At 38.6% G+C, this 15,269-nt stretch overlaps 1 protein-coding gene across 1 annotated transcript in view; it reads right to left on the bottom strand.

The window, feature by feature from the left end:
* LOC121074809 (maltase-glucoamylase, intestinal-like) overlaps positions 1-15,269 on the bottom strand; it is a 90,480-nt gene that overhangs the window by 43,210 nt on the left and 32,001 nt on the right. The window contains exons 26-33 of the mRNA XM_040567332.1: positions 15,064-15,218; positions 14,440-14,608; positions 13,696-13,792; positions 13,472-13,584; positions 13,248-13,373; positions 12,301-12,429; positions 12,086-12,193; positions 11,744-11,806 (exon numbers count right to left, since the gene is read on the bottom strand). Of these exons, the coding sequence (XP_040423266.1) occupies positions 11,744-11,806; positions 12,086-12,193; positions 12,301-12,429; positions 13,248-13,373; positions 13,472-13,584; positions 13,696-13,792; positions 14,440-14,608; positions 15,064-15,218 (960 nt within the window). The remainder of the gene's footprint in view (positions 1-11,743; positions 11,807-12,085; positions 12,194-12,300; positions 12,430-13,247; positions 13,374-13,471; positions 13,585-13,695; positions 13,793-14,439; positions 14,609-15,063; positions 15,219-15,269) is intronic.

The raw sequence follows: 15,269 nt of genomic DNA, 5'->3' as shown, positions 1-15,269 counted from the left end.
CACTGTTGTATAGTTTACCAATCCTCTTATTCAGTACTAAATGAACTCTAATGAACTAATGAAAGTAGTGCTGATGATAACAGGCATTGAAGGTACTGCCTTTCTGCTCTACAGCAGACTTCCCTACACATCACTGTGCAACATAACAGTTTTCTGCATTATTTGTCGTAATCTCAGGTAACGGCTTATTGTTATTACAAGGGTAATAGGCTCTGTATAGGAAGGATAAACAGCACACAAATATCTCTTGTCTGAAGACAATTTAGATTTACTAATGCTGAGGAAATTAGTGAAAGCTTCCCACGTTTCCTATGGTTATGGCTCCCATAGGTTTGAGGACAAGTCTTTGTTATATTTGCTGCCTTAGGTCCAGGACACCATTTCTTTGATACCAAATATTAATTCTATAAATCGTAGCATTCTGTGGTCTCAATCAGTAAAAATCACTTTGTTAATGTGGAGCTTTAATTTTTGGCTCTGAGGGCATGCTCAGATAAGGCCTCCAGAAGTGGGCTTGCTTTGGCCAGCAGAGTCTGGCATATCCACATGCCTCTAATGCTCAAACACCCCCCACTACACTGATGGCTTCTAAGGCAGAAGCAACCACAAAAGCCTTTTTTTTTCCCAAGTGATGGGGAAGGGTTGCAGTTTCTTATAGCTTCACGTTTCCACTTTGACAACAATGTTATTGTTAGAACCGCAGACAAAAAAGTGGTTAGCTAGCTGCTGAGCATTATTTGCTGTTCATGGACTGCTGTAATTTGTTTCATCTCTTTCCAGTTCATCTCATTGTTTTTTGTTTCTCTGTTTTAATTTGGGCTTTGAATATTTCCAAAGATGGAGGCTCCACAGCCTCTCTTGACACCCTGCTGCAGTATTCTACCACCGTCACAGCTGGAAAGGTTTTTTAGGATGACAAGAAAACATTATACGTACCAATGCGAACCCCATCATCCCAATAAAGCTGTCCTTCTGCCATCTGAGTGTCATTCAAAGCAACAGTAAGTCCCATTGGGTTTTTCCGGCTGTACAAAACAGAATTTTTTTTTTTTCCTTAGTATCCTCAGCTAATCACATTTCCTCTCTCCCAAGCATTAGAACTTGTTTTAGAAATATTGTCTGCCATTCATCTGGTCTCTGATACTCATTTTCTTGACCCCACAGTATTACATTTAAAGGAGACCATTAGGAGGAGACTGAAGAGAAAAAGCATCCACAAATCTCAGGTGCTTCTATAAATGTATTCTTTAAGGACTGGTAATAATATGATATTATCAATTAATATGATAATTACAACTAAATTTTAATATTCTAGTTATTCTTATTGTACCTGTAAAAAGTTGTATTAGCAGGTTGTTGCCATGCGAGGATGTAACCCGCCTCGGATATGAAGATTGATATGGTCCAAAGGAGCTGATAGAGTTACTGACTTTCCCTAATACCAATATCTCCATCCTATTTATGAAAAAAAAAAAAAAAAAAAAGTCTCTGTTGAATTGATCTCCCTTTACAGTTATTTTAGAATGAAATAATAATAATAATTATTATTGTTATTTATTTTTTTTGCTAGGCAGATTCCTTAGGAGTTGTTTCTACAAATCTTGCTGTTAATACAGGAGTAACTACATAATGCTCTACATTGCACTCTCTACATAAGAGAAACCATAAAGCTATGCATCTGAAAAAGTGTTTATCAACCTCAGGGGAGAGCAGCTGAATCAAAGTGGCCATTCAGGTGAAATACAAACGTGTGATCAAGGAAGTGATTTTTAATGCCTACTCCTTCTTACTGGTCTTTTCTTATCTTCCATGAAAGGCTGGTGCAGCTAACCCTGTTTGTCTTTCTCCATTCCAGCATTCTTATGCTAGTTTTGGCTGGGATAGTGTCAATTTTCTTCAAAGAAGCTTGTGTGGTGCTAAGTTTCAGATTTATGATGAAAATCGTGTTGATAACACACTGGTGTTTTAGTGGTTGCTGAGCAGCGCTTATACAGAGTCACAGACTTTTCTGCTTCTCACGCTGCCCTGCCAGTTTGTAGGCTGTGGAGGGGACACAGCCAAGACAACTGACACAGACTGACCACAGGGATATTCCATAGTATACGATGTCATGCTTTGCAATAAAAGCTGGGGGGAAAGAAGGAGGCAGGAGTACATAGTTCAAGTACATAGTACGTAGTACAGCTGTGGTGCTGTTAAACATTATTACAATAAAATTTTATAAGATTTTTATAAGAAAAAAAGATTTTAAGATTTTTATAAGAAAACAGCTAAGAAGATGTAGTTGTTATAATGCCAAGAAATGATGATAAACACAAGTTTGTAAAAGGGAGATAGTGGTTTCACACCTCAGCACACCCTGCTACTATCTGAACAACATTATAAGGAATACATACAATTTTGAAAATGACTTACTGTGTAGTAATCATACCAGCGGGCATCGGGTATGTAAGCATCCACCGTTACAGCATTCTGGAATTAAAGATACGTTTTTTAGGGAAGTTAAAGCAAAGAGGAAAGTTTAGCTCAAGTAGCTTTAATACTTTCATATACACTTGGATGCTTAAGCACATACCGGTTGCATTACAGGGCTGATGAGCAGTGCAGGTCCCCAAAGGAATTGTTCATATATATCCCATGTTGCTCTGTCTTCCACAAACCTGCAAGTTAACAGAATCTTGATTAAACATTGAGTGCTGAACTTTTCCAAAATGTTCTTTTAAGACGTTTTCATCAGTAATTCAATCTACTATTCCTAGTATCTGCTATTTCCTCATCTGTATTTATTCTAGTATTAACAATAACTGAGATAGGTGATTAAAATGTATCTTTTATTTATCTGTTTCCTTTTAAATAGATCAATTATTGTTTGCCAAGAATGCATAAAGATCCTAATGTGAAAATCATTGCAGGAATGCAGGCTATTACTTAGTTTTCTTTTTTTGCCATTCCTTTGGCAAATTGATTTTCAGGATTTTTAGACCGCAAAACTCAAAAGATCAGTTTTGCTTTGGAGATAGCAGCAGTACTAAGATTAGGTAGTGGTCAGACTGTGAATCATTTTCTCATCTGTGTCACTTTTTCCTTGGGCGGGTGGTTTGAAAAAAAATCAAGACAATACATGTAAACAGCTCAATGATCTTTAGCCAAGACAAGCGTACATATACTAGAGCACATCTTATAATAAAAGGAGCTAAACCTTTGTCCTTCCAGGGACAAAGAAGGTTTGTACAACCAATAACTTTTTTTTTTTTTTTTTTTTGATCAATTCTATCAGTTTGGCCAGTAATACATAAATAGATAAATAAATAAAATATGCTTTTCCCTGCAAAACTCTGTCATGACTTATGGCAGATTTATCTCCCTCTTCTTTGCTTAAAGTTTTTGTCCACCTGTTTTTGCAACATCTGCTTTTTAATTCTACATATATCTAGCATCAATATGTCTAGCATTTGATGAAACATCATTGTTGCTTATCCCTAAAGAGCGTAAGGGTGAGCTTTAAAATGTATACATTAACTCTAGCTAAGCAAATGTTCAGTTTTGCATAGCATAAAACAGAGAACTTCTGTTCTCTGTGAAAGTAAAACTTGATATTGAAAGCTCATATTCTCAATTTCATACTTTTTTTTTTTTTTTTTTTTTTTTTTTTTTTTACAGAAAAAATGCTCTAAACAATGGAAAACATCATTAGGAGGGTTCTAACTCCAGAATTTGTAGTTGAAATTCTTGACAAGGGGAGCAAAGAAGTCACACTTACTCATGGAGTACGGGGCGGATCACAGTACTGCCGTGGGCATGGGCGTGGTACATTAATGTATAAAAATAGGGTAACAGAGTGTATCTTATATTCAGCACCTTCCTGGAAATGTCCTCAAATGTTGCATTCCAGGAAACAGGATCTTGCCTCTAAAAGAGAAGAGAGACAGTTGCTACTCAAACTGGCTTACTGTGTTTAGAACAGCTATGGAAAAAAATAATGCTGATGTTCACAAGAGAGTTCACATTTAGCATCTCTTTCGTTTTATGTTTTTCTCATGACTTCATAAAACCTAATGGTAGTAGTGGCAGTAGTGGTAATTACCAAATGTGCATCAAAATCCGCCTGGCAGGACAGCTGTGACAGTTTCAGTAGACCCTTGCAAATTCCTCTGCCTCCAAACTAGAGCACCTCCATTTACTTATTCTTCAGTTAAGGACTAAGTGACAGTAAAAACAGTAGGTATGACTGTCATCCCTAAGAGGGGAACTAGAAAGAAGGAAGATGAGAAAAACCTGTGGGGAGTACTGTAAAAAATATTTCTTGCAAGTTGTCCTGAAGGCGTTACACATCCTGGAGTACATAATTTATTATCCCTCTCTTCTGCAGGGCAGCACTCAGGACTTGCAAAAAAAGACCAAAGCACTAATGACTGATGTCAGGGAGCACTTCCAATCTTTACTAAATGTATTGAACAATACCTTGGCAAATTGGCTAAGACTGCAAGCAACATGATAACCCTGAATCTGCATTTTTAAAGGCTTTGGAAGTCCTATCGAAAGGTGTGCCGTGGCAAGATAAGCACGTAGTTTTGAAAAGAAGACTCGGATTCATTAGACATGTGCCACACAAATAGCACTACTCTCGGCTAGACCTGAAGCTTTAACTGGAATCTACGTGCTGTTTCAGTTTTTATTTTTTCCACTTATCTAGTTTTACAGCTTTCTACAATATAGTCCTTGGCCAGCACAGACCTACATTTAAGTAATTATTTTCCTTTCTTCCTAAAAGAAATACAATATCTGATGGTGGCAAATGTGTAAAGTACATGAATTCCTGACTCGTATTCCAGAGTCATATTACACTGTCCCGTTTTCTCATTTATGGTAATAATTATGGACAATTAGCACTTCAAACTCCAAGGTCAGTTTTGCTCCTTTAACAGCATTTGCCATGAAAGCACTGTATTTTAGTGTAGTGACTGTAAATCAAAACGGCCTAAAGGGAAAAATAGGTAGGAGTTGGATTCAGTCAAATCAAACATAGTATATGCTTCCTTCAAGTGGTCTAAATCCCAGAGCAGCCCCTCTGCAGGCATAAAACCTCCCATGCGAGGGGGGAGGATTACAGCAGAGCTAGCATACAAACACAGACTGTTATTTTTTTGATGAAGAGGGAAACGTGTTCTTTTCATGTCCGTTTTGCTTGGAATGTACTTTTTTGACACTGGCTGGCTTGTGTGATGCCCCAGCTGTTCTCTACATGTGCATTGCAAAGGTCTATCCATTAACAACCATTAAAAATCTGAAACTCACTCTTGTTCCTTTCTCATTGTGATTCCTTGAATATGGGTAAAATGCACCCAGCTGCATCCAGCGAAGACACACTCATACTGTGAGTCATTAAAGAAGCCACAGATATCAGCTCCTGTCTGAAAGTTGACAAACAATCCAGTTGGAATACTGTAAATTCTTGTACAGTGTCAAGATAATTAAATAAAATATAATGACTGGTTAGCTTACATAAGATATTCCAAAGAGGCTGAACTCCATCATACCTGAAAGGAGAAATAATTCATTGTTACCAGCTGTTTTTCTTCCCCCTTTCATACGCTAATGGTTGTGCTAGATAATATATATTATAGTGCTGAATGAGAAAAAAAAAAAAAAGTTTCACAATTTCTCTAATTTCTCATGTTTTTCTTCTACAGAAAGAGTTGGGAGATGATTTGTCAGAAACAAAGGTATGTCGGACAGCAGCACCAGCAGATGATGAGAACTGAGGTGACAGAACACAAGGTGGGAAGGTGGCTGGTCCCAGGGGAATAAAGGAGCTCCCAACAACCAGGGGAGAAGTAAAGAAGAAGTCACAAAGGAATTGACCACGGATTCTGGTTGTTGAACAAAGAGCGTATTTCAGTTAAAACCAACAAATTCTAAAAGCAGGTAAGTCAAGGAAAGGAATTACTGCACAGAATATACTGATCAGAGACCTTCTTTCTTCTACATACCAATAATAGATTTAGCCAGCTGATCCCAAGCTGCCTTGTTATCACCCAGCCAATGTCCAGCCCATCTTCCACTGCTGGGATATGTTGAGCGGGTGATGACGATCCCACGCTCTTTTGTGGCATTCTGCACAGCACTGACATTGAAAATAGATGAAGAAATAAATTACATGAGAACTTATTACATAAGATCCTCTTGAAAATAAATATAGTGTCTTATACTTTCCTAATAAAGGGCAGAAATTTTGTTGTACACATTACTATGGATCCATACAGTCCAAATGTGCTTTTGATGCTAGTGCACAGTGATTTGCACAGAAGCAGAAAGTCCGAATTAAGTGCCAGCAAACCTGCGGCAAAACAAGGAGGTGCTAAAATGCAGACTTCCAGCTGAGGGAAATTACGAATGTAGTCCAACTTGCACATTTTATTGGGCTACACGATGTGGTATATGGCACATCATTCCTTTATTGTAGTATCTGAAAATTTGCAGAACCAGCTGAAAATAATCTGAAGAAAACTAAAACCAAGAAGATAAAAAGGGGTCTAGAATACTAGATCTGTCAACATAACTCCATTTGCCAGAAAGATACCGGAGCAAAAAGCAAGCCATGGACCCATAATCACATCAGAAGCACCAACATGGTAAGAATCTGATGTGAAGTGACCAACATTAGAAGCCAGAGAGTGCTCCTGGCAAGATGGCGTAGACTAGCCATGTGGAGGGAGAAACCAAATGCACCCTTCAAGATTCCCAGCTCATGGCCTCGCTGTGCATCACCAGCACCTAAAGCCTTTGGGGTCAGGAGTTAAAGGGAAACAGCAAGCACCGGATTAGGACCGTCATGGGCTTTTCAGGGGCTCTACCACAGAACCCAGATGGCTTCATTCATTGCTGCTGGGAGGGGAGACAGTGGCTTGCTGATAACTAAGGAGAGGAACTCTCAAGGTGTGGCTCTAAAAGAGCTGAATGGAAAAACAATTCACCGGCTAGGTCCGTTCCACAAATAAGATAAAGAAAAATGATTCATTTTCTTAAATAAAGCCTTGGCAATTGCCACAAAATACCTCCAAAGGTAACAAATAGGCTTTATGAAAAAAAAAGAAAAAGGAAAAAAAAAAAAAAAGTGGAGCTGAGAGGAATCTATGCTTCCTAATTGTCCCGCAGAGGACACTCACACCTTGCCGCTGCTGGTCTGTGCTGTGTGCCTAGTGTGGATGCACAACTGCCCTGGTTTCTTCGAAGAATCCCTTTGCAGGCGTGCACACACACTGTGAATCAGTACGGCAAAATACTGAACTGCAATACTAGTTAGAAAGCTGCACTGATTGAATTGCACTGCTCTCCAATGCTAGCTCCACCATAATTGCCTAAACAGCTGCTTCAATAAGGCACTACTTATTTATTTTTCCGACAGGATTTGCAGCTTTAGTGATGCTATAATTACAGCAAAATACACAAGTCACTTAAATTACCGTTGTAATTAAACTAGACTAATGTGCTGTAATTATTTCTTCCAAGACAAACAGTAAGTTTTCTAGTACCTTTTATTTCTTTGTAATGTATTATCAAACATTTTCAGCCGCTGCTTCGTTTACCCTCTTTCAACAATCTTTGGAAGGTCCTGCTAAAATTTGAAATCCAAAGAAAGTGTACGTTGCCCACAGAACCGCCCAGGGATGAGCAGGGCCTGAGTGTTTTCCTGACTTGGGGTGCCATCTCTCTGCTTCAGGACTGAGCCAAAGCTGTATCCCTGAAAACCAACTCTTCGTGTCACCAAGCCCTCCAAACCTTTACCTCAAAATGGTTCCTAGATTCACTCTTAAAGGTTCTGGCTTTCACATCTCTGCAAAAGCCTTGTTACAAAAGAATAGCCTTGAGCCGATAAAAAGAAGGTACCTCTGTCTAATTAATAGAGAACTGAAATTGTATCAAATTAGGAAAAAAATTGCTGCTTACTTTTCCATTACAGTGTTGTTTTTTGGTTTGTTTGTTTTCCATATTGTGGCTTTTGCATGCAAACAATCTTCTTGTTTGGATGGTTTAGTCTCAGAATAAGTTATTATTACTACACATCTTCTGTGTCACAATAACTCCTTTAGTCAGGAGTATTAGAGAGAGATCTAATTAGAGAGATCTCTTAGTTGTGATCTCTCCCTTTCTTTCTTTCTTTCTTTTTTTTTTTTTTTTTTTAAACAACAGTGTTCTGTTTGTTTCAACTGTGAGAATATCTGTATAGGCTGTGTAATTTATCGTACTCATTTCTGTTACAGTACCTCTCAACAGAGAAGAAAATATTTCACTACATTTCAGTTCACACCCGATGCACAGGAATGACAGCAATATTGCTCCCAGTGTTAAATTATTGTCTATTTACAATATCCAAATTGCATGTGATTTGGCTGACAGCAGAGGTATCAGACTTTCCTCCCTGTCCGGCCAGCAGATTCATGTGTGCCTTGAACGACAGCACTGCCATGCACGCTGCTGGCAGTAGCATCCACTCAGTCAAAAAATCAAATAGCCTTGGTATCTTCTTGTCTTATGGCAACATCAAAGTTACCAAGGGCTTTAAGATCATTAAGACTATAAGGAAACGCTGTTCCTTGCTTACTCATTGAATTGGAAATGAAACAGCAGAAATATACTATCGTTAGATCAGACGCTATCTAAAGTCAGCGGGGATCCTATTCACTAAGAAACAGGTAATGACATCTGCCTTGGAACTGAGAAAATAAATTCCTAAAAGGAAAGCCTTATAACAGAATGTGTGTTTTAAAAGTAATTGTTTTCTCTCTTTACCCATATTCAAGTAATTTTGAATACCCAAGATAATAGAGCCCTTCTTAAATTAATATTCTTAAGAAAACTGTATTCATTTTCCCTCACTACATGTGTAAGGCTAATACAATATCAATGCTAGAAATAAAAGAGGCTATTCTAGCACTAGCTAGAAACAAAAAACACGTGTTTTATATTTTAATTGCAGTAATTAGGTGAGACTGTCATTGAGTAATTACTGTTAACAACAGCTGATGCAAATGTTCAGACCTGTTCTCTGTTCTGCCTTGTAACAGAATAGCAGAGCGATGCCTTTTGATTGACTGCTCCCGTTTACAATGCTGAGCATCGCCCCAGGACGGCCTTGCTGGCTGACTCTTAACAGAAACCTCTGCTGAAAAGGCAACGTGTTGTGTGTGAACACACTGGGACAGGACAACGATTGGTGGCGAGTTATTACATCCCAATTAAACCATATGAGAAATAGCACCGTGACCACCTTATTTCATAATACAGGTCAGCAGTTGGGCTTGCACAACTTAAAATGTGTATGGATGAAACCCTTAGAACTGCTATACAAAGACTTGCTCTGCAGCTAGGTGAAGAGTAACTTTCTTTAATATCAGACTTGGGTAAATTGCCGTTAAAAGGTACCTTGAAAATTGCATCTGCTCTGGGTCAGTGATTTTAAAGCCGCCACACTCAAAATAAAGGCTTTGCCTGCCTGTCCTGAGACAGTGAGTGATGCTGCTGCCGGTGTAGACATGCTTGAGATAGTTTTTTTTTTTTTTTTTTTTTCTTGGCTCCAACAGCAGTATGCCTTTATTGCACTGCAACAGTGGAAGCTCAGCTTCAGCTCCAACCTGCACACACCCACCATGCCTTCTCCTGCACATCCTTGCTCAGGTTCCTACCACCCTGCTAGCACCACAAGCGAGATCACAGCGCAAGCTGAGCAGGAACGTGACTGAAACACTGCCTACTGCAAAACCTGGAGCATTGGTGCTCTGAACACCAAACTCCACTTTGAACAGAACGGCAGAATCAGCACTACTAGGATGAAAAGGAAGATTTCGCAGACATCTAAAAGAGACTCAGGCAGGTTTGGGCCATAAGAATACGGACACCAACTGTTCTTGGCAACACATTTTGGAGATAGCAAGAAAGTATGCAAATCTCACTTACTCGTGGGTAGGTTTTGTTTGTGACCACCCATAAAGACTGTGGACATCATAGTGTCTAACTGGGGTACCGTCCGGAAGATACTGCTGACCTTCCATGCATGGAGTTTTGACAATTAAACCATCTGGCCGGGATCCCAAATCTAATGAGAAGGGAAGAAGAAAAGAATACATGCTTTTTAATGAGGAATATTCAATAACAACTGCAGTTAATCTTTGTTAATTGTCATGATTTCTTTTGTGTTCACTCTCTTTTAGGCACCTACACTGTCATCTATGACTTATTAGAAAAGAGCGTTTCCAACTTTATCAAATGGGATAGCTCCATTAGTCCTGTGCAGGCATCTGGGTTTCTAAGTGTGTTAATAGCTCTGTTATAGATGCTCCTACTGGAGCGGCTCAAAGAATAAACAGGGTATATCCTAATTCAGCAGATATTGCAAATCTTTGTAAACCCTGTCCTATCATCCATATAAACATGAATTGGGTTGGGTGTTGCATGTGCTGGTGAAGGCCTATGTCTGAATATTAAATTCCGGATGTTTCCTGAGAAACTATTTATAACAACCGAAGACCACAGTAAGCAACAGGACTACTCTAATAGCAGAATAGCAGAGCGATGAATGATGAACATTAATAAATAGTTCCTGAGTTGTACTACCTCATACCAGCACTTAAGTAAAGCCTAGTTAGGAATGTCAGTTATTTTTATGTATAGATAAATGCTAGCCAAGTGTTTCAGGTATTTTACTGTATAGATAAATGCTAATGAGAGGAGACACAAGAATATTTTTTGCATTTTCAGTTAATCGCATTATTCATCAGAGAGAACTGCAGAAGAGAGACCTACATTCTCTACCATGTCTAAAACAAAGCACCTACATATAAAATAGGTATCAAAATCCATATGTAGTCACATAACTACAAATAACTTTAGTTTTTAGAAGTGCCGTTACTGCTCATTCTAAAAAATATATGATTTAAGTGTGCTTATATTCTTGGAAAAGAAGGGACACTTTCAGTTAGGAGTTTAGTTGTGGTTTAATATACCTAACTATAGGAATTCATGCCACATGTACCTATATGTAAGAAATTTCATAGTAGTGAGCATGACCTAACACCCTTTTACGGACTCATCAGACTTACGAGGAATATATGGTGGCTTATTAAGGAGGTCATCTCTACAACCACCAATGGCGCCATTATAAAAAGTTGCCGGTTCATTCATGTCCTAAAAACATAGAGCAAAACTTGATTGTATTTTCTTCAATCATACAAAATACACTCAATTCTAAATTACAAATAAGCAGTATTGTAGATGCCCTTGAGAACCCTTGCAGCTGCAATCTCAGTCTGCAGCTCCACACGTGCTTGACACACATTCACACCACAAATCAGATGCATTTCTACACTTACAATCCACAGGCCATCAAACTTCACACTTTTTGAGTTGTTACGGGGGTTGTTGTAGAACTCCAGGATTTCTCTCTTCCACCACTCCACTGTGGAATTGCGGAAGAAGTCTGGAAAGCTGCATGTGCTCCATAGAGCTGTAAAAATAGGAACATAGAAAAGATAGAGCACTGGAAGCATCCCACTGATAAAATGCTGGAATTTTCTAAAACAAAAAATAATTACTTGTTTTCTGTTCTGACTTTGTTAGGAAGGCTGGCCATTTTCTGCATCTTATTTCTGACGTGAGATTCTATCAACTAGTTCGCTGCTATTTTTTCTTAAATGATGTACTTCTCCCTCTATATTTGAGACAACAGCCAAACCGTACCAATATTTACCTGTATTTGGGTTTGCTCGGGAAGTGACTCATTGACTTCAACATTGGGAAGAAACGGCCAGACCTATAGGACAAAGAACATTTTGAAATAATTAAACCGCGCTGAATATAACTGAGCACCGGCAACAGAAAGATATGACAATTCTTTACTGCTACATATATGAATGACAGCATAAACTGAAGACAATTCAGTTTGCAGTATTTATTCAATGTATCATTTACATTCAGGCATGAACATAACGTTAGCAGACTGTGCCTATGGATAGCACTGAAGTCTAGGCTGACACGATGCTCACTTGGATATGGCATACCTCTATGGTCATACACTTGTTAAGAATAGTACCTTGGAATATATAATGTCATTGGTATTCGGCCACTTGATGAAGACATCGTCGGCTACACCTCTCGAGAAAGTAAGATAATCAGTTTCGTTTCCAGAGATCGTTGGATCCTAAAATGAAATGTAACAAACTTTTGCTTTATGCTGAAAAAATAAGTTTAGAAATGCTGTTAAATATATTCTGAATTCTGCAATGACAAAAAGTATGCCAAACTGACCAGGATAATGATGAATCTCATTCCTTCTGCTTTTATTTTGTTAATTAGAGCCGGTAATCCCTCAAAGCGTGGGCCAAGAGTGAAGTCCAGTTGCCGTTCCATATGGTCAATATCTACATATTGGACATCCTGCAATTCACAAAAGCAATAAAGAAAAAAATCATTTTCTTTTTATTCTCTTTTTTTTTCTTTTTTTTTTTTTTTTCCCCTCAAATACATATTTATAGAACATCTGCTAAGAAGTAACAATCAATTTAAACTATTGCGACAGAGTAATGCCAGACACGGGTACAGACTGGGAGACAGTGGCTAGAGAGCAGCTCAGCAGAAAGGGATCTGGGGGAGCTGGTTGACAGCAGGCTTCCTAGAGAGGTGTTTGATATCCCAGGGCTGTCAGTGTTCAAGAGGCAATTGGGCATTGCCCTCGTTAATATGTTTTAGCTTTTGTTTAACTCTGAAGTGGTCAAGCAGTTGGACTAGATGATCTTTGAAGGTCACTTCCAACTGAACTATTCTATTCTATAACTTTGTTTGACCTATGTGGTTTTGCTCCTTTCCCAAAAACAGACTGTGCCAAAACACAGCTGACTTGACATAGAGCACGATCCAATTGAAATGACGCTGCATTATTTCTTTCCTCCTTGTTTTTCCTGTTTATCACTGCTCCTTCATAGTCAGCATGGTGAGAGACATCTGAGTGCTTCTTTATTATGAATGATTAAAAGATAATATAGAGCAGCCTAAAAACCACTTTTAACATGACCTAGGCAGAGATGTTCAGCTATAGCATAAAACAGAGTTTGCTCTTCTCTACCATAGTAGTGGGGTGCCTTTTTTCTTTTTTTTTTTTCTTTTTTCTTTCCTTGTGTGTGTTTAAAGGGTCGTAACTGATACTCTGAAGCCAGAAGTTCAGGCACGAACTCAAATGTTAAGTGCTACCAGCGTACATAGGGAATGTTAGCCGCCTTCATTTGCTCCACCAGCTGGGAAATTTCAGTGTCGTTCCTGTATCCGTAGCGGCACAACTGGAATCCCAAGGACCAGTAGGGTGGCATCACTGGTCGTCCAATCAGCTAGAAGTAAGGGAGAGTATTTGTGGTGAATAGGCGAAAACCAACCAACCAACCAGTCCACCAAAGAGTGCTAGTTTGTAATAGGGTAAGAATCCTACTGCAGTGTACTCCTGAACAACAAGTTCTGGTGTTGGGCCCAAAACCATGTAAAAGTCCAGAATTCCTCCAATGGTGCGGTATGTCAGGGCAGGGGTTGGCTGGAACGTCACATCTAGAAATGGGGAAAGTGAAATGAAAAAAGGATGCCTGGATTAGCAGCTCTTGCAAAACACTGAACATAAAAATAAAACACGTTGAGAAAATAAAATGAAGATTTTCTTACCCATTGCATTGCTGTTAAGCAAGAGAACTCCATGGGCATTGCCATCTTCTTCAAGAGCCATGTAAAATGGCTGATAACCATAGGAATTCAACTTATACTGCAAACAAGATAAAACACTTTCTAAAGCTGAAGCATCATAAGCAATGACCTGTTTACATCTATTTAAAAAGAATTAGTAAAAGATGAGACACACAACTTCCAAATCTACAACAAAAAGCTTCAAAAGTATACACTTATAACATACACACCTACAGAAAATCAATTTCAGCTTGACAACTGGAGTCTGTCTTGTTCAGAGTGATCAAGCATGAAGGAACGCAAAGGTACTACTGCTTTTAAACTCGCTAATGAGAAAGAGCTTTCCCAGGACAAAATTTTCTCTTTTTTCCAGCTGTAGCAGACATCTATCTATATGATCAGGAGATGATGTTATTTTTCAATATATTTCAATATATTGAAATCTGCACCTGAAGTTATAGATGTAACAAACTGCCACTATTTCACTGGTCATTCCCTGAAAATTGCCAACATTGTGTTATCTTGTAGGAAATAACACTCATATATGCACAGACATAAGATTTCTGATTTACCCCTCTAAGCTCTAATTGAATCCCAAAACCATGGGATTTGGCCTGATACAGTAAATAAGTTCATAGTCAATAAATGTGTCCAGTACCAGCAGACATCCACTGGACTTTAAAGTACTGTTGAATATCTCTGCACATTAGGTTCATTTCTACTTACAGTAGGAGCCTGGTCCCTTGTGAACATTCCCCAGGTGTGCCAGCTCATGTTGCGTCGAAACATGGTGTGCTCTGTTTCTCCAAATCCATATATATATTGGGATGCCAAACGGGTAGAAATCTGAATGAACATGTCGCTGAATGTGAAGGTAGGCAGCTGTGAATCCCAGCTAAAGTAGGAAGAAAATAAAAATAAGAATATTTAAAAATATATAAATATAAAGAAATGTAAATTTAAAGAATATAGCAGTATTTAGTGCCATGTTTCACTGGAAGACACTTCTTTTAGGCTGAAAAATTATTTCTTCTGTTCTGCACTTTCTCATGTGACATAGGACTGAGCAAATGTCGGACTACAAAGTGACAGGGGGAAAAGCTGTAAATGTGAGAAAATGATGTTGCTTATGGTACCTTCTCCATCCTTTCCCTGGTCAGTGCTCTCATACAGTGCAATGGTGAGGCCATCTCTGATAGAGCTGCACCTGGCAGTTAGCAGACAGTGCCATTTTGTGGGAAGGATAAAAAAAAACTAGTCTTGAGGTATTTGAAAAATACCAAAAAAATGGTTTGGGACGAAAAAAGCTAGCAAAAATAAATGAAATAAAATAGATTGATTGTGGCTTACATGACTGTCCCTGTGCTTTTGCGTCGAACCTGTATACCAAATGGTTTTCTCTGAACTGATACTTCATAGAGTAGGTCCTCGACTGTATTCGCTGGGGAGCTTGGGAGATTTAATGATATAGGAACCTCATATCGTGCATTCTGGTAATCATAAATCTATGAAAGAAAAAATGAAAATGAATTCATTTCAATGAGTTGTTTGAAATC

Source organism: Cygnus olor, chromosome 9 (genome assembly GCF_009769625.2).
Source record: "Cygnus olor isolate bCygOlo1 chromosome 9, bCygOlo1.pri.v2, whole genome shotgun sequence".
NCBI lineage: Eukaryota > Metazoa > Chordata > Aves > Anseriformes > Anatidae > Cygnus > Cygnus olor.
The sequence above is the reverse complement of the archived record's forward strand: the minus strand, read 5'-3'. Positions and strand labels throughout refer to the sequence as shown.